The sequence below is a fragment of the Gekko japonicus genome, unplaced genomic scaffold (assembly GCF_001447785.1).
Source record: "Gekko japonicus isolate JY-2015 unplaced genomic scaffold, Gekko_japonicus_V1.1 scaffold2304, whole genome shotgun sequence".
Classification (NCBI taxonomy): Eukaryota; Metazoa; Chordata; class Lepidosauria; order Squamata; family Gekkonidae; genus Gekko; species Gekko japonicus.
Genome location: NW_015173743.1, coordinates 260,202 through 282,349, shown reverse-complemented (window position 1 = coordinate 282,349; position 22,148 = coordinate 260,202). Strand labels below are relative to the sequence as shown.

The following is a 22,148-nucleotide window of genomic DNA, read 5'->3' as shown; positions in this document are numbered from 1 at the left end:
CCTGGCCGGTTGGTTAGTCGCGCGCTCCCTCCTCCCCGCCCGGCAGCCTGAAGAGGCGGCGGCAGGAGCGAAGGCAGGCAGGCAGGAGAGGGCCGCCCCTTGCCTCCGAGAGCGCTTTCTACTCCCCCCCATCCCCGCCCGGCAGCCTGAAAAGTCGGAGGTGGGAGCAGGGAGGACGGGCCGGCTGGCAGGCAGGCAGGCAGGACAGCGCCGCTGCCCCCGGTCGGTCGCCTGCCTCCAAGCATGCTCCCACTCCCCCCCTCCCCGCCCGGCGCCCAGCGCCCAGCAGCCTGAAGAGGCGGAGGCTAGCTGGCGGGCAGCCGCAGGGGAGGAACAGGAGAGCCTGCAGGAGAAGGAGGGAGGCGGTGATCGCCCGGTTAGGGCGGCGGCAGCGGGGCTTGGGGGGGCGGGGCGCAGTTTGGCGCCCCTGAGGGCCGGCGCGCTCTAGGCGAGCCCCTAGCTCGCCTAGCGGGCGAGCCGGCCATGCCTGCCATCTAAATTTTTATAAACTGGTTGAATGAGGACAAATTTATAACCTCTATGTGTTAAGTCTGAGGGTTCAGCCAATGAGTTCTGAGGGAGACATAATATTGGGTTAGCTGTTCATTATAAATGCAAGTTGCCTATCTTGAGGCTCTATGCTGCATGTTGTATTTGATCTTTTATGCCAATAAAGGTATTGTATTTGTATTTGTGAATGCAAGTTTCTTACTTGTTTTACCTACCACTCCTTTTTTTACCATGGTCCTGGTCCCAAGCAGGGCACCACACATGTGAAAGTATGATTTTAAACCATCACTGAAACACAAAATTCCCAGGAACCATCTGATTTGACCCTGAATTAAAGGAGAGACAACTGATGCCCTGAAGCCAGTTTATTTACTTCATTATAGTCTTCCTTTCTGGATGATATACAAGGCAGTTTGCTCGTCTTACAACTTCTGGGTTGTAATGACGAGTGGCATTGAGTTTTCTTTCTTTCTTTTCATCACTGTATGTATTTTACTACGTTTCTTAAGCAGCATGTTAAAACAAGTCTTGAATGGTAGTCACAATTCAGAAACTAACCAAATCCAAGACATGAAGAGCACAGCAGAACACATGAGGAAATACCCGTATTTTTCGGACCATAAGACGCACCTGACCTTAAGACGCACCTAGTTTTTAAAGGAGGAAAACAGGGGGAAAAATATTCTGAACCTTCGGTCCATAAGACGCACTCACTTTTCCTCCCACTTTTTTTGGAAGAAAAAGTGAGTCTTATGGTCCAAAAAATACGGTAGTTACTCTTCTGATTGCTGTTAAGCCAAAAAAAAAAAAAAAAGCTCAGATATAGGATACAGCCATAGGACAGACATTCTAAGGGCATACAATGTATGCACAGTTCCGGGTAGGGTTGCACCAGCAATGCACACATAGGGCCTGTGCAGGTAAAACTCTTTCCATGCGATTGGGAACACTTCTCTTTCATTGGAGGTTGATGTTCAGATAGTTTTTGTAAATCACTTAAAGATTGAATTCTCTCTGGTTCTGTTTGCTCTTCCTACTACCGCATTAAAAACATCGTAAGAATTAGTATCTTGAGTGCCAGTCTGATGTAGTGGTTAGGAGCGTGGACTCAAGTCTGGGAGAACTGGGTTTGATTCCCCCACTGCTCCACATGCAGCTGCTGGTGTGACCTTGGGCCAGTCACAGTTCTCTCAGAGCTGTCTCAGTCCCACCTACCTCACAAGGTGTCTGTTGTGGGGAGGGGAAGGGAAAGGAGATTGTAATCCACTCTGAGACTCCTTTGGATGGTGAAGGGTGGGGTATAAATCCAATCTCCTCCTCCTCCTCCTCTTCTTCCACAATCATATCACTATGAACAAATAATCATGTATACTGTTGGAGAATGGCATGCATAACAGATTTATTCACTTCAGTTATTCCTGACATCTCTCCCCAGTGGGGACTCAGAGTGGCTCACATAATTCTCTTCTCCATTTTACCTTCTCAACAACCTCGTGAGGTATGTTAAGCTGAGAGTCCGTGACTGGCCCAAGGTCACCCAGCTAGCTCCAGACTTTCTACCAGTGCTTTCAGGGTGGAAAAACTGTACCAATGCCCATGGTTTCTTCCGGGCCACTGACCTGCTTGCAGGGCCACGGTCCCTTCCGTGCACAGAGCACAATCATAGCAGCAAACAAGCCGTCCTTCTGGCACCACCTTGCTTCTTCCAGGCTTGCAACTTTCAGAGCATGTTGAGCGGGGCCTTGTCTGGGGAACAGAATCATAACACAAGAATGTAGGAAGAGCCCTGCTGGGTCAGACCAGTGGTCCCCATTTGGCACATGTGTCTGTAAACATAAATTTTGATATACCAGAGAACAACCCACAAGAATTATTCACAGTGAAAGGAAATCCCATTCTCTCCTCTGCTTCCCCTTCTCAGAGCGACTGTGGCTCAGTGTGCGGGGGCATGGGTGGCACCGTCACCGAACAGCATGACATTTCCAGGGTGAACCTGGAAGTTATGTTACGCCTGTCTAGGACTCAGTAAAAACTCTATGATAAAACTGTTGTGTCAGAAAGGGGAGGCCAGAGAGCCCCTCCTGCCGCTCCCTCCTGTGGTCGAGGGAACCTGGGAACCCCCCCTGGAGAGAATACATCCAGAGGAAGCAACCCATACCAATGGGGGATGTGCAGGGCAGGCCTGACCTCAACTGCGAGGGCCAGGGGCTACAGGGTTCCAACCTTTTGATGCAAGGAGGAGGCAGGAGGAAGCCCAGGGGGTTATCCTGCAGGTCCCGGACTCCTGCCCTGCTGACCAGCCGGGTTCTCCGGCTGCCAAAGGAGGTCACATGGGAGGTTGCAGCCAACATCCCCAGCAATGCCGGCCCAACCAGAAGGAACAAGGTTGGAAGCATACAGATGGGGGCGGGGAACTGGCCAATCCGATGGCCGCTCTCCTCTGAAGAGCAAGAGGGAGGGGCAGGAAGATTTAAGACAAGGGATCCTCCTCCGCTGCTATGACGAACAAGAAACGGTGAGCTGAGAGGGAGGAAAAGCCAGATAGAGAACAGTCACTGACCCTTGTGTATAGGAGCGAGGAGAAGTGGGGGTGGGGTGGGGTGGAGAGGTGAAGTAACCTCCCCGGAGCTTCTATCTAAAGCTGTGCTCTGTTTTCTCAGGAGAATCTGATGCCCTGAAGCCTGCCCGTCTCTGAAGCTCTCCCCAAGGACTCTCCAGCCATGACATGTAGAGTTTCTGCTGAATCCTTGAGTGGCATGATGTCACTTCCAGGTTTGCCCCGAAAATATCATCATGCCGTTGAACAATGATGATTTGTTTCCCTGCATCTTCCCCCCAGCAGCCTACCAAGCAGAGGTGGGGGTTGGGGGGTTGGTGGCAACAGGCCTCCTGCTACAGTAGGTGACCTGGCAACCCTACTCCCCTCACTTTGCTGGCTCTCCTTCACCCCTCCTCCCCCAAACTGCTTCTCCCAGCTCTTCCTCCCCCCCACACACACACATACAGCTGCCACAGTTTTGGGTTTCCCTCCCTCCTCTCTTCATCCTTGCTTCATTCCCACACACACTTGCTTCCTTCAATTGTCAGGCCCTCTTTGGGGTTAATACAGTAGCCACCTGAAGTTATTGTTACTGATTTTTAAAAAAAATTTAAACCTATCATCTTCTTTTTGCCTTTACAAATATTTCTGCTGCTTTTACCTTAGTCTCTGTATATATAAATAAAAATAAATTAATTAATAATAATAAATGTATACCCCAAAACTTGTCAATTTTTTGATCAGCACAGGGAGGGGCCATCTTGGGTCTTAAATATATGAGATATCTATCCCACTCATAGCCTGCCATTTGGAATCATCTTCTCACGCCAGATCAAACATTCCTCTGTATCTGGGCTTTTTAAGCAAGGGGTACTTTATGGGTGTTTTATGGTCTACTCTTATCCTGAGGCCTAGCCTGTTACCATCCCTTTTTATTGCTGTTTTAATTGGCTTACCTTGTTTTTATTAGCGTGTTTTTATTGGCATATTTGATTAATATAGCAGAGTTTTCCCAGTCATAAAGCATGATACTTAGTGTAGTATGAATGAATGAATGAATGAATGAATGAATGAATGAATGAACGAACGAACGAACGAACGAACGAATGAATGAAGCATTTCATAGAATCATAGAGTTGGAAGGGGCCATACAGACCATCTAGTCCAACCCCCTGCCCAATGCAGGACCAGCCTAAGGTATCTCTGAGAAATATTCATCCAGCCTCTTCTTGAAAGCTGCCAGTGAAGAGGAACTAACCACCTCCCGAGGCAGCTGATTCCGAAAACATTTTTCCTAATATCCAACCGATACCTTTCTGCATGTCATTTAAACCCATTGCTTTGGGTGCTATCCTCTGCTGCCAACTGGAACAACTCCTTGCCCTCCTCCAAATGACATCTTTCACACACAAACAATTCCTTTAATGGCATTTTCACAAAGGTAAAAATATAACATCTGAAAAATAAAATTCAGGTTCTGCATAAAATACAATTCCATTAAAAAATTACCCTACGTTGTGCACCTGCAAAATTTTACTACGTGTCAAGGCAGCAGCTATTAAAAACTTTGCCACAAGTTCAGTTATGTTTTCCTCAGTGCTATTTAACAGAAGTGTTAGTTTGTTCAGCCTGGAACAATCTGACACACTACCCAAAATTGGTGATAAAATTCGTTGCCTAATACCAGCGTAATAGCAGCATTCAAACAGCACACGGTACACTGTTTCAATAGTTTCACATCTGCAAGGGCTGTTGTCTGTTGGCAAAGGGAATGCCCTGGAATCTTCCAAATAAAATTGCTGAGGATAAAACATTACGCTTCGCCAGTGTAAAAATTCTGCACAATTTTGGAGATTGCAGTTGAAAGAAATAGCTGTGCAAGCATCCTACTATGGGAAATATCCCGTGGTTCAGAGGAGAACAAGTGTTATTGGCTGCATTATACAAGTACCACAACTCTGCTTCCAGTAATCTGGTCCTTATTTTGTGGAACACCTCCTTTTCAGAGAGCATCAGCATAGATTCAAGAGAGATATTCAAGGATCTCAGTTTTTTTTTATAGTGGAAAACCAGGGTGAACCCTCAGTCTCAGTTAACATCTGGTAACTATAGCTGGTGGGATCAGAGTTATAGTACAATTGGGCCCAATATTTGAAGGTCATAACTATTGTAGACATAAGGCTTTGACCACATTCCAGATAGAGGGCTTCGTATGGGGCACAAGGTGGGACACACCTAGTATCTTTCTTTAAAAGCTCGTATGCACCTGTTCAATTGACTTATTAACTGCCTCGATCCACACAGGGGCTCCATAAAGTAGTTGGGGCTCTATTTTTAAATTGAATACTTTTGACACAGATGGCACAAATTGGTTCCCTCCCTCTGAAAAGTACAATCGTAGGAGGGCATTAACATTTGCCTTAAGGTTGTTAATTGCTGTCCTGCGCTGAAGAGTCCAAGTTGTGGTGGGATGAAGATAAAGCCCTAGATACTTGAAGTATCTTACTTGCTCGAGCTTATGGTCACCAATCCTCCATATGCATTGCTTCCTGGATTTTGCAAAAACTAAGATTTTTTATTTCTCATAGTTTAGTTCTAATTGGTTGGTCTTACAATAGACCTGGCAGCTATTTAGAAGTCAGAGTAGACCCACACGAGTACAAGAAAGCAGGACCGTGTCATCTGCATATAACAGGATTGGTATATGGGCAGAGCCTAGTTTTGGACAATGTCCATCCATTTGATTTAAGAACAGAGCTAAATCTCTCAAGAAGAAATTAAAAAGGAGGGGCACAAGCGCACATTCTTGCTTGACTCCTTTATTGGTAGAGATCTTGGGTGTCAATCTACCACCAAATGACATCCTTTCAAATATTTAAAGAGAGCAATCATGTCCCCCCTCAATCTCCTCTTCATAAGAACATAAGAGATGCCAATGTTGGATCAGGCGAAAGGCCCATCCAGTCCAACACTCTGTATCACACAGTGGCCAGAAATACCAGGTGCCATCAGGAGGCCCACCAGTGGGGCCAAGACATTAGAAGCCCTCCCACTGTTGACCCCCCGCCCCAAGCACCAAGATGACAAAGGATCACTTGCCCCAGAGTCCCTATCTATACCTTGTGGCTAATAGCCACTGATGGACCTCTGCTCCATATGCTTATACTAATACCCAAGTTGCCCCCTCCGTGCGGATATCTATATCTGCACTTTGGGGGCACTTGGGGGGCAGGGGGAGGTTTGTGCACATGTGGGGCAGTCCCCAAATGTGCACAAAAATAAAAAAAGTTAAAAAAAATTCGGGGGGATGTTTAAATCCCCCCGAAAGTGCAAGAGCGTCTCCTGCGCGTGCGCAGGAGATGCTCTGCGAACGCTGAAGGGCGGGGAGGTAGGTAGGGCGGGCCGGCCGGTGGGGAGGAGAGGCCTCGCCGCCGCCTCCTCCTCCACGGAGCCGGCAGGCCGGCCGGGTGGGTGGGTAGGAAGGGTGGGCGGGGAAGAGAGGCCTAGCCGCCGCCGCCTCCTCCTCCCCGGAGCCGGCAGGCCGGCCGGGTGGATGGGTAGGAAGGGCGGGCGGGCGGAAAAGAGAGGCCTCGCCGCCGCCGCCTCCTCCCCCTCCCCGGAGCCGGCAGGCAGGGCGGGGGGGCGGGCAGGGGGGGAGACCGGCCTCAGGGGGGGCGAACACCGGCCTCGCCACTGACGCTGCCCCTGCCACCTCGGGGAGATGGGGGGGGTGGAGGAGACGGGGCTCTTCTCTCCCCCCCTCCCACGAGTATCGCGGGTCCCCCTCTTGTGCTTATCTAATTCCCTTTTGAAGCCGTCCATGCTTCTAGCCGCCACCACTACCTGTGGCAGTGAATCCCAAGTGTTAATCACTCTTTGGGTGAAGAAGTACTTCCTTTTATCCGTTCTAACCCGACCGCTCAGCAATCTTTTTTTTTTTGGCCCCCCAAAGTGGAATTTTTTTTTTGCATTTTTTACACACTACAGTTACTGGATGGGGGAAGGGATACTAACACCCTAATACTATTACTATGGGTGATGGGTATAGGAAATCTAATACATAAATCTACTAGATAGGGGAAGGAATACTACAATTCTAATCTATTTCATCTACTGGGTTTGGGGAGAGGGTAAAGACTAATACATGTCACGATCTGAATAGTTTAAATAATATTGTTTTTAAACCTAATATAACACGTTATATCAAGATTTGGTTTCATTATTATAATACATATTTAGTAGTTTAACACAATTACTGCCTTGGATGCTATTGCCTTAGTTCTAGACTCTTCTCTTCCTGCGTTTTTTTGTTTTCTGGAGTTTAGGGGTTGCCGCTCCTTTCTCCGATTCAGATGATTCTGATGGTGTGGAAGTTTGGCTTGTTGAATCCTGTGAGTAGAATTCATCTTCTTCTTCCTCCCCATCCAGTTTTAGATTCTTTTCCTTCTGCTTCTTTTTTGTATTGAACACTTGGTCCATGAATTTTTCCGCTTTTGGAACAGATTCAATTTTGTATTTTTTCCCCTGGAAATTGAAACTCAGCCCTTCCGGGAATAACCATCTATATGGTATTCCCTTTTTTTGCAGAGTGAGAGTAAGCATCCTGTAGAGTTTCCTCCGTTTTCTAACTTCAAAAGGGATCTCTTTCAAAAATTTTACTTCTTCATTCTTGATTTTTAGGGATTTTCCCATTGTTGATTTTAGCACCAGTTCTCTGGTAGATCATTTCGTGAATTTCAGATAGGTTTCCCCTCGTAATTTGTTTTTCTTTATAAAATCCAGATCAGTCCTATAGGCCACATCCATCTCATTTATTAAATCTTCTTGTTTGTAATACATTAATGGGGCCAAGGCAGCCTCCAAAAGTTCTTTTAAATCCTCGTTTTTCTCTTCGAGGATCCCATGGAAGCAAAGAACATACATGGATCTTTCCAGCTGGAGCTGTATTAGTTGTGTTTTATCCAAGGATCTTTCCTTCTCTGCTTCATCCACTCTTTTGTTAATACTCTCAGTCTGATTTTCCATCTTTTTCAACATTTTCTCAGTTGCTGAGGTTCTTTTATCCATTTGATTCAGCTGTTTTTGAACATTATCAAACTTAGTGTTGAGAGTCATCTGATCCATTAGGGGGCACAGTGCATTTGCTAGCAGTGAAGAGAAGTCTTTAGTTACTTCCTGGTTCTGGGAAGGAGTCGTTGGTATGTTATTTCCAGTCACCAGTTTTTTGTCCGGCGCTCTCCATCCTTTCCCAGCCATAATATTAATAAGAAGTAAGTTTTCCAAAACAAGGCAAAAGTTGTACAATTTAGTCCCACTTTGTATACGTTAGCAGTTTTTGCATTCGCTGAGCTGCTTATGCGCTTGTTTTAGCTCAAAGTCTTTTTATTTCTGATTTAAAACCATTAAGTTTACTCAAAAAGGGGTGTGTGTGCTTGAATTCTTCTCCCCTACACTTCAAACTTAGGCACTTCCAATTACTACCAAGGTTTGGTTCGCTTTTTTAGACCTGAGCTTTGCTTAACTCACGGTTTGGAGCCTTGGAGATCTTTTGGAAGCATTTTTAGAAGTTTGATCATGATTGCTTGCTCCGGCAGTTGTTTCTGGGTGCCATGCTGGCTCCGCGGCGACGGTACCTTTCGGGGAAGAAGGTGAGCCTCAATTCCTTGGCTGTCGCCTTGGAAGAGGCTCTCCTCAGCTCCCCAGGCTGAGGGTCTCCTACAGAGACCCTGGGGGGGGTGCAGGATGAACTCGGACTCCTCCCGTCAGCCAGGTCTTGGCTCGTCTCCATCAGAGTGAGACGGGACGCATCTGAGTGGCGAAATGCTTAAACCGGAAGTCGTTTTGGCAATCTTTGATGGTATTTTCTACTAGTGGAATTTGTATATTTGGGACTTCTGTGACACTATTCTTTTCCCCTTGTTGTTTGGATTTACCTATAGTTTATATGGCTTGTACAATACAATACAAATTGATCTCCCACCTGGTTAAACCAGCTGGGCCATACGCAGGCCTCTTCACGAATGGTCAGCTCTAAGCCAGAAGAAGCTTGGGTCTCCAGCCTCCCCACTTTCATTCTCCTGGCCGTCTGGTTGGAGGATGTGACCAAGTTCACAATGTCATAGTTAGCTACCAGTTCCCCGTCCTCATTGAAACGCACCTCATCCGTGGTTGTACTGTTAAAGAGGACGCCTCTTAGAAAAGGATGAAGCTATCAAAGAGACAAAAGGCCCCAATTCAATTTCTCTGACAGACTCTGATGCAGTCCTTGGTCTGGATCCCACAGGTCTGTTATGCAAGCAAGGGCCAGTTTGGTATAGTGCTTAAGTGTGCGGACTCTAATCTGGGAGAACCAGGTTTCATTCCCCACTCCTCCACTTGCAGCTGCTGGATGACCTTGGGCAAGCCATAGTTCTGTCAAAGCTGTCCTTGAAAAAGCAGTTCTCTCAGAGCTCTCTCAGCTCCACCTACCTCACAAGGTGTCTGTTGTGGGGAGGGGAAGGGAAAGGAGTTTGTAAGCCACTCTGAGACTCAGAGTGAAGGGCAGGGTATAAATCCAATCTCCCCCTCCTCCTCCTCCAAATGGTGGGATTTTCCTCCCGCACAGGGTTCCTTCCTTTGATGAAAGAGGGGGAAGTCTCCTTTGGACAGTGGAAAGTGGGATTCAACCCTTTGGTCCTAGAAGCTACTGCTGATGAAATACGACAGACAAGATGTATTGTTGTAAAAAAAAATGCAGAAAAATCAATGCCTCATAAACAATTCTACAACCCAGTATGCTTAGATATACCAGGAAAAAACCAGATTTGCAGGGGTCTCCAAGCTTTTTGAGCCTGTGGGCACCTTTGGAATTTGAAAGGGGGTGGTGAATGCCACCCCAAGATAGCAGCCACAGGAAATGGAGCCAAACTCAAAATGACTGCCACAGGAAATGGAGCCAGACTCAAAATGGCTGCCACAGGAAATGGAGCCAGACTCAAAATGGCTGCCACAGGAGTCGAAGCCAAACAGAATAACTCACTCTTCACACCACCAGGGAAGAAGAAAAACCTGGAGGAGTGGAACCACGGACTGACTAAGGAAAGCCCCGTTCTTACCAGACTCCTCATCCTCCAATGGAAACACTTTCATTTGAATGAAGGCAGCCACTAACAAGCCCTGCCTTACAATGGCCCCACCCATGTTCTCAAAAATTGCTACAGGTGTCTATGGAAGTAATGGTGGGTACAATGGTGTTCCTGGGTACCATGTTGGGGAACCCTGGTGTAGTGTTTTCATTGACCATTAAAACACTACTTGATGGAATTGTAGAAGATTATTGCTGGATTTCCAGATAAAACTTTGGGATTTTTCAGAAGTAAGCTGACAAATGGTTCACCACTAAGCAGAATTGTAGAAGCAGGTGTTCTTACATCAACTTTTTAATTAGAATGGTACCATTCAGCAATAATGATCTGTCATAATGGAGATTTATGATCAAACTCTCTGCTTCAAAGAGAACTAGGAATAATTGTTCAAGATGAGGCTAGAAAAGCCTAATTGGGGGAACAAAGGGGTAACTGTACTGTACTGTAAGAGAGAGGAAAACCCCTCTTCTGACTTGCTGTGTGTTTTTAGAAATTAAAATACAACTTCATATTTTGTTTATGGCTGAGAATGAAAGTTTATGGTATAAAATATTTCTGAAAGTTTATAAAAAAGAGAAAATTAGTTAAATTCTTAATTCTCTAATACGGAACTGTGCTTAAGACTAGCAAACTACTAACAAGCGGAAACTGGAAACGTCCAGACGTTTTAATTTAGACTAAAAAAACTATAACATTCAATAAAATAGGTGGGTTCAATATATCTACAAAAGCTTCATGTTATAGGCTATTCTGAAACATTAGAAAGTGCATATAATGAGTTTAATTTTTAAAAGAGTGCTATAATTTTGTATCTTCCATAATTCAATAATAGAAATAGTTCACAGAATGCTATTAAGAGTGCCTTTATACTTTTATATACATGTATCAAACCATTTTTGTAACAAACCCAATAGATTTGTACTAAGAATGAACTCAGCCTGAAAAGTTCATTCGAAGGTGAATCAAGTCTGGGAGAATGGCCAAGATGTATTCATCATTTTTAATGAGATGAACACCTGTATTGTAAGGCTGAAACCCAGCCAGGTAGCCTATTGCTTGTCAAACACTTGATAAATGATTGTTCAAACAAAGAGAACCAAACTGAGCATGTGCAAATGATGTCAACAATGATGTAAAGTTCGGAGGAGCAAGAAAACCATATAAGCAAGATCCCTGCTGTTACTCACTGGACAGCTGAGCTGAATTTTTGGCTGTATGTGTCCCTTATTCGAATAAAACTTTTAGCCAACCCTTTACTGCCTGGAATTGTCTGTCTCACTGTGGGGTGTATTGGCTAGCCACACAAGTCAAAGAACCTTAGCTCCCTCAGGGAGTTGCCTTCAGAATTATCTCTAAGGAACTAAAATAAGTCAGTTTACAAAGTGGATATATTTACCAGATGGAGAAAAAGAACATGAGATACAACAAGAGAACTCTTCCGGTTTTTGGCAACTTGCAGGCGGGTGTACTCCATCCCAGCTCTGATGTGAGCAGCCCGCAAATGTGCCGATGGGGAAGGGTCCGAGTTTACAAAGTGGATATATTTACCCGATGGAGAACTAGAACATGAGATACAATAAGAGAACTCTTCCATGGATGAAGAATTTGAGGGTTTTTTTTTAAAGCACCTCATTATTTAATTGCTTTGTTTTTATAAGATTACCCTTCTTTTATAGACTTGGCATCAGCTAAGGCAGATGCCCGCTGTGGAAACAAGCTTTGTAGTTTTTGCTTTCTTTATGTATTTTGTCATTGTCAACTGATTTAGTTTTAAACCCAGTGAGCTGCTTTTCAAAGGCAGCCCCACATAAAGCACGTTACAACAATCCAAACCTAGTTTTGAACCATCCTGACTGAGAGCCTAATGCAAAAGAATTAGTGCCTGAAATAAAACAATCACTGCTTGTTTCAGCTACAGTTTCCATGGATTCCCCTTCTCTTACCTGCCATGGCTCTATATGCTGCAGGTCCGGTCTCTCTCCTTTAACCTTTACCCTGCGTTTAGATGTGGACGTGACCATAGCATGGAAGGCATGTGCCACAACATAGACAGAGTTGTAAATAGTATCGCTCTCAGCAGATACGTCCTCAGGCCAAGCTGGGGGGAAGCCATCCAACCTTTCCTTCTGCTTGCATCTCCTCCAGGTCTTCCTTGACCAAGTAAGGCTGGGAGTGAAGCAATCAAATATGCCTGACCAAAAATGCTCCATTAGAGTGTTATCTTGAATCAAAAAAAGATCCTGGGATACGGACTTCTTGTCGGCTTGGACTGTAAAGGACAAAGCTCCATGGAACCATTTGATATCCCAATAGGCAAAAGACATGCTTAAAGTGAAGCCCCACAGAGCTGTTGTGACCCAAACTTTCCCTATGGCAATGCCCATTTGTTCTTCCATTTGCATTAGCAAGAGTGGCAGCACAAGCATCGAATCAGCATCCCCATAATAAATTAGCACATTGGCTCTCCTCTGTGTAACGTGTGCAAAGAAGAGGAGCAAGCGTTTTTGGAACACCTCAGAACTATAGTCTGAATGCAGTTTTGGAATCCTCTCAGTGAAGGCTATGCAAATATCACTCTCAGAGAAGAGCATCTTCATGGTTCTCACAAATCTATCACCTCCATCATCACAGGGAGAAATGAGGCCGACCCAAATCCATCTGAAATGGAGGAGCAACTTGACTATCCCCGTATATTGCGGGGCTTCGTTGGGGCTCATCCAGTAGGAAGAAGGGAATTGGATTTTATCATTTATAATATGGTTGACAAAACCATACGTGAGCTAGTTAAAAAGAGGAACTGACATTTAGTGCTGGAAATAATGTTCAGGCATTGAAAGTTATATATTTTTTTAAATTATTTATTTATACCCTGCCTTTCTGTGCAGTGGGAACCCAGCGTGGCTTTCCTCAGTCTCCTCTCCCCCATTTTATCCTCACAATAGCAACCCTGTGAGAGGAGAGGGGCCGTGGCTGAGTGATAGAACATCTGCTCTGCAGGCAGAAGATCCCAGGTTCAATCCCCGGCATCGCCCGCTGAAAGGACCAGGTTATGTGAAAGACCTCCACCTGAGATCCTGACTGACAATACTGACTTTGATGGACTAAGGCTCTGATCCAGTATAAGGCAGTATATAACTTGATCAGGGGTCATTTCCTGCAGGAGGGTGCAGGAGCAGAGTTCCGGCAGTAAAGAGCCCAGGGGGCGGGCACATGCAACAAGCCCCACCCCCTGCTCCCAGCAGCCCTCAGTCAGAGCAAGAAGCAGCCAGGTAAGCTGCAGAGCCCCCCCTGCCCCCCTAGCCCAAAACAGTCAGTGGCACCTTTAAGACCAAGTTTTATTCAGGTACAAGCTCTCCCTCCTCTGCGAGGACAGATCTGCACGTTCCCCCCCCCCCCCAATAGCTAGCAATCCAAAACAGTCCAGTGGAGCCTGAGCGGTGGGTGTTGCCTTCTGACACACTTCCGGTGATGTCAGGGGGTGTGGCATATGCAAATAAATTATGCTAATAAGTTATGCTAATGAGCTCCTCCACCTCTTTTTCTACGAAATGACCCCTGGCAGCATCATGTGCTCATGTACACATGAGGTAGGCTAAGTGTGCGGACTCTAATCTGGGAGAACCGGGTTTGATTCCCCACTCCTCCACTCGCACCTGGCTGGATGACCTTGGGCAAGCCGTAGTTCTGATAAGAGATGTCCTTGAAAAAGAGCAGTTTCTGTCAGAGCTCTCTCAGCCCCACCCACCTCACAGGGTGTCTGTTGTGGGGAGGGGAAGGGGAAGGAGTTTGTAAGCTGCTCTGAGAATCCTTTGGGTAATGAATCTCTTCTTCTTCTTCTTCTTCTTCTTCTTCTCCTCAGAAAACCTTGTAGTTCGCCCTCTTAGGATTGTCCATACTGCATTGGCTAGGTCACAGGTGTTCTCTGCGATAGGTCATAGTCTGGAATGTCGAACCAGAGTGGAGGCACAGGGGGCACCTTCCATCACCTGCACTTAGGAGGGCATGCAAGACATTTCCAGAAACCAACTGGAGAAGGGTTAACTGTCTCAGTGGATTTAGCAGTATGTTTTTTAAATCTGTGCATTGTTTTTGCCTGTTAACAGGCTTCAGTGGTTTGTATTCTGCACAACTTATTATTGCTTTGTTAGCTAGTTTGAGTCCAAGGAAATAAGGTGGGACATAAATATTTTAAATAAACAAATGAGACATTCGTAAGTTTGCCAACCTCCAGATGGTAGCTGGAGATCTCTTAGGATTACAACTGATCCCCAGACGACAGAGACCAGCTCCCTTGAAGAAAATGGCCACTTTGGAAGGTGGACTGTGTGGAATTATACCCCACTGAATTCCCTCCCCTCCCCAAACCCCACCCTCTCCAGGCTCTACCCCCAAACTCTCCAGGTGTTTCCCAACCCGGAGTTGGCAACTCTATCCATAACATTGCAAGGGCACCTTGGGATAAACACCGTTGTCTTTCTGGTTTCCTTTAAGGAAAAACAGCTCATCCGTGGCATGGAACTCAACAGGAGTGGCTTTTCAAGTGGCTTTAGGGAGTTGGTTGGGGAGAGAAGCCAATAAAAATAGCCTCTCCCTATATACTCCATTTGAAGAAGCACTGCAGCAAGCACATTACATATAACTTAGTTAGGACATAAAATAGTACTCTTTTGTATATATTTACAAAGTCTGAACCTTTCCATTCTATTTTTTTAATTTGCTCAATGAAAACATTTATATCCAGTATTTGGAAGGCAGGCTACTACACTCAAAGGTATTTTCTTTCTGCTCACTGGCGAGTAGGAGAAAATAAAATAACAATTGAAATTAGCAACTAACAAGTCTGTGATAAAAATGAGGATGTAACAGCAACAATGTATGTGGGGGGGGGGAGGAACTCATGCCTTTCATAAAATAGCTAAGAAGCTAATATTGCTATAGTGGAATTAACTCCGTTTCACTGACCATTCTGAAAAAAGAAATTTCCCCCTCAAATGACTTTTTACATACCCCCACTGCCCAAATACTCAATTGTCCCTTTTTGAGCCCCAAGAAACAAAAAACAAAAAGCCCCCTGCCCCAGCCCTCACTTTTCTAGAGGATCTTAAAGAGAGAAAATGTTTCTTGATATTCTAAAGAGATTTTTTTTTACCACAGCTTTCTTGAGGAGATGCTGACAGATAATTCCAGCAATGAGAACATGATTACATAGCTTGCCTGTTCCATGAGCCCAGCGTCACACATTAATAAGACTTACCATATTCTGAAAAGCAAAAAAGAGGACGTATTTCCCAACTGTTTACTTCAAACAAGTGATCACTATGAGAAATCTCACTTGAAATACTCCTACAATTAAGCTGTGGTAATTGCTACTAACTAGGAATATCCCTAACCCTCCAACCCAGAAAGAAGACATTCTCCTCAGGTTTTTAAAAAGAGCCCAAACGAGGATGAACATAAAAAGAGGACATCTGGTAACCCTATAAGACTGCAGTTACCACAGGCAGAGTTTGAACATCATGTGCTTGCCCCCATCCCCCATTGTTCTCTGTACCTGAGGGAGTTTGTAGATGCCTAACATTGTCGCCATCTGGGAAAAGGCATGAAAGTCCCCTCCTTGAATAACTGCCAATGGATTGTCCTGCCTTCCACACCTGAAGTTAGGAACCATCCAGTGCCCTGTAGAGAGCAGGTCTATCGTGGCCTCATAAGTCATCCTTGAGCTGAAACAGTTTTCATATATGCTGTAGCCCAGAGATATATTAGGTAAGAGCTGGGGATTGGCATTGATCTCATCGATGGCAAGCAACAAGGCCAGGACATGCTGGTAGTTCTTTTCCACAATCCTGCAGGGAACATAATAGCACACATCAACCAGAATCAAAATACTAAGATGAGGCCTGCTTCATCAGTGAAAAACAAATCAACTATTCGGAGGGTAGACAAAATTTTGTGCTTATGTTTTTAAAGACCTGGTCAGATGAGGTTAAAGGTCCATTTAGAGAAGCATTCTGTTTCCAGAAGAAGATGAAGACAAAGATGATGATGATGATGATGATGATGATGATGATGATGATGATGAAGAAGAAGAAGAAGAAGAAGAAGAAGAAGAAGAAGAAGAAGAAGAAGAAGAAGAAGAAGAAGAAGAAGAAGAAGAAGAAGAAGAAGAAGAAGAAGAAGAAGATGATGATGATTTGGTTTTATACTCCACTCTTCACTACCCAAAGGAGTCTCAGAGTAGCTTACAATTGGCTTTCCCTTCCTCTCCCCACACCAGGCAACCTGTGAGGTAGGTGGGGTTGAGAGAGTTCTGGCACAAGATCACCCAGCTAGCTTCATGTGGAGGACTGGGGGGTGAAACCACCACTCATAACCATTACACCAAGCTGGCTCTCGTGTGGAATGTGGAAGGAGGTGGAAGCTCAGTAGAGATGACAGAGCATCCTTACAGAATCTCTAATATTTCACAGCTGAATGTAAGGACACAGCATTTACCAAGGAGCCTAGACTACTTCTGCATCACATTGGTGGCAAAACACAAGAGACCGCTGGTTGAAATCACTTAAAGTGAACTATATATATATATATAATTAATGCCATGTTCACTGTCAGTAACTGGATGGCGCCTAAGTATTCTTACAAGAAACAACCCAAATGCAGAAAAATATAACCACAAAGGTACAGAAAAGTTAAGTCCCAAAAATGTCAATGTGTCTCACTCCTGTTGTATTATAATTTCATAGTCAAACTTGACATGCATTCATCATGGAGTGGACTCATATAGTTCCAGGAGGATCCAAATAGCCTAGAAATCCATAAACCTGGGTGGCCCAAAGCCAAACAGCCATTTCCCATGGCAGAATGGGGCTATGAACGGAGGTCTCCCAGATTCTGGTTTGACATTCTAACTGCGACATTCAGGGCTCTAGAAAGAAGCTAATAAGCCCATGAAGTTGACAGGTAAGAGGTAAAGGAAAGAGAAAAGGAAATTCTCTCTTACAGCAAGTAATTAAATTGTGGAATCCACTGCTAGTGGAGGTCGTAAAGGCCACAGATAGCTTGAAGGGGGAGGTAGATGTATTCATGGAGAGGAGAGGTTCCTCAATGGCTACTAGCCATGGTGAGTAAAGGGAAGCTCCATATCCAGAGGAAGGAAACCTCTGAAAACCTGTGCTAGGAGGCAACATTGTAGCAAAGTATCAGCCTCTAGTCTCATCCAGCATAGCTGTTCTTATGCTCTGTGCCACAGCTTATGTCATTTGTAACTTTCTGGGTGAATCCTCTTGTTTTCCTCATCACACTGCAAAGCCCCCTTCGGAGCTAAAGGGAAATGGGAAAGAGAGCAGCAGAAATGTTCTCGGTCTTCTGTGGGGTTAATCAATCTATAGACTTTACTAGCAACCAGAAGCAGCTGGGAACAAATCAAGCAAGACTTACGGAAAGAAGTTTTTGATGGGGTCAAAATCGAATGTATGTGATGGGTACACAAGTGTTCTCGTAGGTACAACCCCAGTAATGAGGTAATCTCCTGGTCTGTAATAATTATTTGGATACCTTCGTAGACCTGAAAGATCCATTTCTTGTTTCACTGGGACCCAACAAGACAAGTGAAGCAGTAGAAGCAGCAGCAGCATTTTGGGCACGGGCAAGCAGTAGATTCATTCCTTCTATTAGTCCTGTATCCAATCAAGAGCATTGGCAGAAGAAGCTGCCTGGACAGAGGTCAAAACTCCCTTCCAAGCCTCATACTGTGTCTGACTTTAGAGATGAAGACCTCATAGCTAGCTTTGGCGTGAACAGAGATAGCATCTAGCATCAGACTGACACAGACCAGCTATGCCTTTTCTAAATGCCAGCCCTAACTCTGAGGAGAAGAAAAGTTTATATAGGCATCTTTCGAAACTGAGGACAAGGAATAATCAGTTGCTACAATGGATTTCAGTGTTTTTCTTACCAATCTCTGAAGAAGACCTCTGGAAAACCCACCAGGCTTTGGCTGGAGCAACAATCAACACAATGATTTGGATAATTACAGGTGAAATAATCATGTCCCCAAAGCCCGAGACTCTCTTTGTGGCCGCGTATGCAGGTGCACAGAAGGAGAAAACATGTTTTCAAAAGTTCACCAAAGTCATGTCATACTTTGCTATGGGACAGTTAATGTTAAACTGGTGCTTAGTGGGGGAAAGTTCTCAGAAAGTGCCCTGTAAGTTTTTGATGGGGTCAAAATTGAATGTTCTTACTTCTTACAAAATTGAAAGTTCTCACTTAGTGCCCTGTAAGCCGCCCTGAGCCTTCGGGGTAGGGCGGGGTATAAATTTAAATATAAATAAAATAAATAAATAAATAGAAATGCAGAGAACAGTTTCAATATGAGTCTATTTATTTGTATCCAGTCTTTCTTCCTTCACTGAGACTGGTAGGTATGCCAGCTTTTAAATCAATCTCTCTAGTTGACCCTTTAATATCAGTTTGACCTACAAGCAATTATCATGTCATTTTATTCAACTGACATCATTGAAAAGTTTCTTCAAAACATTTCTGTGCTACTTTTGTATCCGGGTCTTCAAAGTGGCAAACTTCAGAACGTTAAAACATTTCAACATTAATTTTTTTTAATAAAGTGTAAATACAGGGGGGGAAGGGTTGGAGGTGGGGTGGCTCTTTATGTCAGAGAGGGTATAAAGTCCAGAAAGATTGAGAGGCTAAGAGAATTGGATTCGCTTCTGGAAATTCTATGGGTTGAAATAGTGGACCCAAAAGGAAATTTAACACTGGGAGTTTGTTATCGCCCACCAGATCAAAAGATAGAGGAGGATTATAAAATGATGAATGAATTAAAGATAGCAGCTAAACAAAAAACTGTGTCATAATAGGTGATTTTAACTACCCACACATTGATTGGGTCAATATGTGTTCTAGTCAAGAAAAAGATATTGAGTTTCTAGACACTCTAAATGATTGTGCTAAGGAGCAGATGGTCACGGAACCTACCAGGGGAGAGGTGATCCTTGATTTGGTAATGCTCAAGACCTGGTGAGAGATGTAAAAGTGATTGCACCGCTTGGGAACAGTGATCATAATGTTATTGAATTCAACATTTGTCTAAATAGGGAATTGGCCAAAAAGTTTATATAGAGCAGGTAGAGAAAGAGGTACTTTTCTCCCTTTCTCACAATACAAGAACTCGTGGGCACTCAATGAAATTGCTGAGCAGTCGGGTTAGAAAGGATAAAAGGAAGTACTTCTTCACCCAAAGAGTGATTAACACATGGAATTCACTAACACAGGAAGTGGTGGCGGCTACAAGCATGGACGGCTTCAAAAGGGAATTAGATAAGCATATGGAGCAGAGGTCCATCAGTGGTTATTAGCCACAAGGTATAGATAGGGACTGGGGCACGTGATGCTCTGTCATCTTGGTGCTTGGGGGGGGGGGGTCAACAGTGAAAGGGCTTCTAATGTCCTGGCCCCACTGATGGACCTCCTGATGGCACTGGTATTTCTGGCCACTGTGTGACAGAGTGTGGGACTGGATGGGCCTTTGGCGTCTCTTATGTTCTTATGTTCTTATATGCAATAATTCAGTGAAAACATATAAACACACATTACAGCAAAACCGGGGAGGAAGGGCAACTACGCTCAGTTGTGGGTATGCTAAACAAAACAAAACAAAAGTCTCCACCCTCTGGCAGATCATGACAACAATAACGGGAGATAGATGAATCTCCTTCGGGAGGGAGTTCCAAAATTTTGGTGCCATGACTAAGAAGGCCCTTTCTCAAGATGGCACAAGTCTAGGTTCAGACAGCAGGGGCACCCAAAGGAGGGCCTCCAAAAGTGATTGGAGTGGAAGGTGAGGTTCATATGGGAGGAGGGACAAGACTTACCCCCCCCCATCCTGTTGGCAACCTTAGTCTCAAAACAGCATACACAAGGTTCAGGAAATGTGCCCCCATTCACGCCTTCCAACCAAACCCCTCTGCTTTGTTTGCCATGCTCTGCTTCATTTGCCATGGTTGTAGGGGGAAGGGAAATTCCTGAGGGGAGGGAGTGAATGCTGAGTGTGTGAACCACTATCGTAGAGGCTGTAACTTTCTTAAAGATGTTCAGAGGAACGACCTTGAAGCCTTTGGTGCCAGCTTGCTATTGTAGATATGGGGGGGGGTCATATATTCCCAGATGGTGGTGGTGGTGAATGCAACGGCTAGGTGGGATGGCTGAGAAGTATGATTGGTTTCTTAGGAGGGGCTTTGTTTGAATTACCTATATCTGTGTTACCGCCAAAATCCTTAGTTCTTTCATTTTAAAAAAAATTATTTTCATTATTTTCAGACAAAACATGACAAACCAACATACAAACAAATATGAGATTAATACTAGTAACACTATATTCTTGGATGGACCCCAAGAAAATTCAGGATGTGGTGGGGTGGGGTGGGGTGGGACCCCACACACACAGAGAGACTTGGCACCAACTACAATCCTTCCTGGGGTTCACCAATTTATATCACCCATTCATCCCTAATTTCACCCAGGTCCCCCTTCCCCTCACCAATCTCCTGAAAATGAAGAGGAAGGGACCAGAATGCTGGAAGGCGAGCAGCCACCTGCCCTGGTCTCCCAAGTGCCAGAAAGCTTTTGGACACTTAAAGACATTGTTCACTTCAGAACCCATTTTGCACCACCCCCAATGAGACTAAGCAATTTGTGATACAGGTAGCTGCTTTGGATGTGGCCATGGGGGTGCAATCCTACAGACAGGAGAGGAGGGGAACCTGCACCCATTGGTTTACATGTCCAAAAACATCTCAAGCACTGAGCAGAACTGGGCACTGTGGGATAAGGAAGCCGCCGCCATCAACTTCGCCTTAACCACTTGGTTAGAGGGGGCGTGGGTCAGTTTCGAGGTTTGGACTTATCACAAAAATTTGGAAGTCCTCAAAGCTCTGTGGTGCCTGAATACTAAACAGTTGCAGTGGGCAGAGTTTTTCTCTAAGTTTTGTTTCACCCTTAAGCACCTCTTGGGGAAGTCAAACTTCCTGTCCGATGTGCTATCCCACCTCCTGCAACACGCTAGCCAATGAGAGGAAGTAGTGGATACCATGTTCACAACCACCCAGTTAGGAGGAGCAGTAAATGACATGCAGCCAGGTGAAAGGGGTGGTGCCAGCAGAGGTGGACTCTTGGACTGAGAAATTCAACTCCGCCCTCTCTGATAATGACAAAGCAGACATCAAGAGGGAGGGGACTCTCACTCAGAAAGAGAATGAGTGTTGGTGCCTGCGAAACAAACTGTTCCAGAATACTTGAGGGGGAAGATCATGTTGATGGGGCATGATAATAAACTAGCTGTGCATTATGGGTATTTAAAGACACTAAATTTGATCCAGAGACAGTTCTGGTGGCCCCGAATGTGAGGGGACATCTCTAAATACATGTCCTCCTGTCAAACATGTTTAAAGGTAAAGGTAAAGGTTCCCTTGCTCGAAAGCCAGTCGAATCCGACTCTAGGGTTGCGGTGCTCATCTCCGTTTCAAAGCCGAAGAGCCAGCGCTGTCCGAAGACGTTTCCATGGTCATGTGGCCGGCATGACTAAACACCAAGGCGCACGGAACGCTGTTACCTTCCCACTGAAGTGGTACCTATTTATCTACTTGCAATTTCTTGCTTTCGAACTGCTAGGTTGGCAGGAGCTGGAACTAGAGACAGGAGCTCACCCTGTCTTGCGGCACCCGGGTCTTGGGATTGTTACAACCATTAGAGACACCGGAGAGGCCAAGGTCCATCATATCCATGGACTTTATCACAGACTTACCCCCTAGCCATGGAAAGACTGTTATCTTGGTGGTAGTCTATTTGTTTTCAAAACAAGCACACTCCATTCCTTGTAAGCAGGTGCCGACCACCAAGAAATTAGCCCAATTCTTTATGCAACACATCATCAGACTCCATGCTTTGCCCCAATTCGGGAAACC

The 22,148-nt window shown here is 45.0% G+C and overlaps 1 protein-coding gene across 1 annotated transcript in view; it reads right to left on the bottom strand.

Annotated features, from left to right (window-relative positions):
* Positions 1 to 17,747, bottom strand: part of LOC107120700 (vomeronasal type-2 receptor 26-like) — a gene marked incomplete at its 3' end in the record, with an annotated part of 19,933 nt that extends 2,186 nt beyond the window's left edge. The window contains exons 1-5 of the mRNA XM_015423469.1: positions 17,725 to 17,747; positions 15,725 to 16,016; positions 15,428 to 15,433; positions 9,054 to 9,257; positions 2,130 to 2,256 (exon numbers count right to left, since the gene is read on the bottom strand). Of these exons, the coding sequence (XP_015278955.1) occupies positions 2,130 to 2,256; positions 9,054 to 9,257; positions 15,428 to 15,433; positions 15,725 to 16,016; positions 17,725 to 17,747 (652 nt within the window). The remainder of the gene's footprint in view (positions 1 to 2,129; positions 2,257 to 9,053; positions 9,258 to 15,427; positions 15,434 to 15,724; positions 16,017 to 17,724) is intronic.
* Positions 17,748 to 22,148: the final 4,401 nt, after the last annotated feature.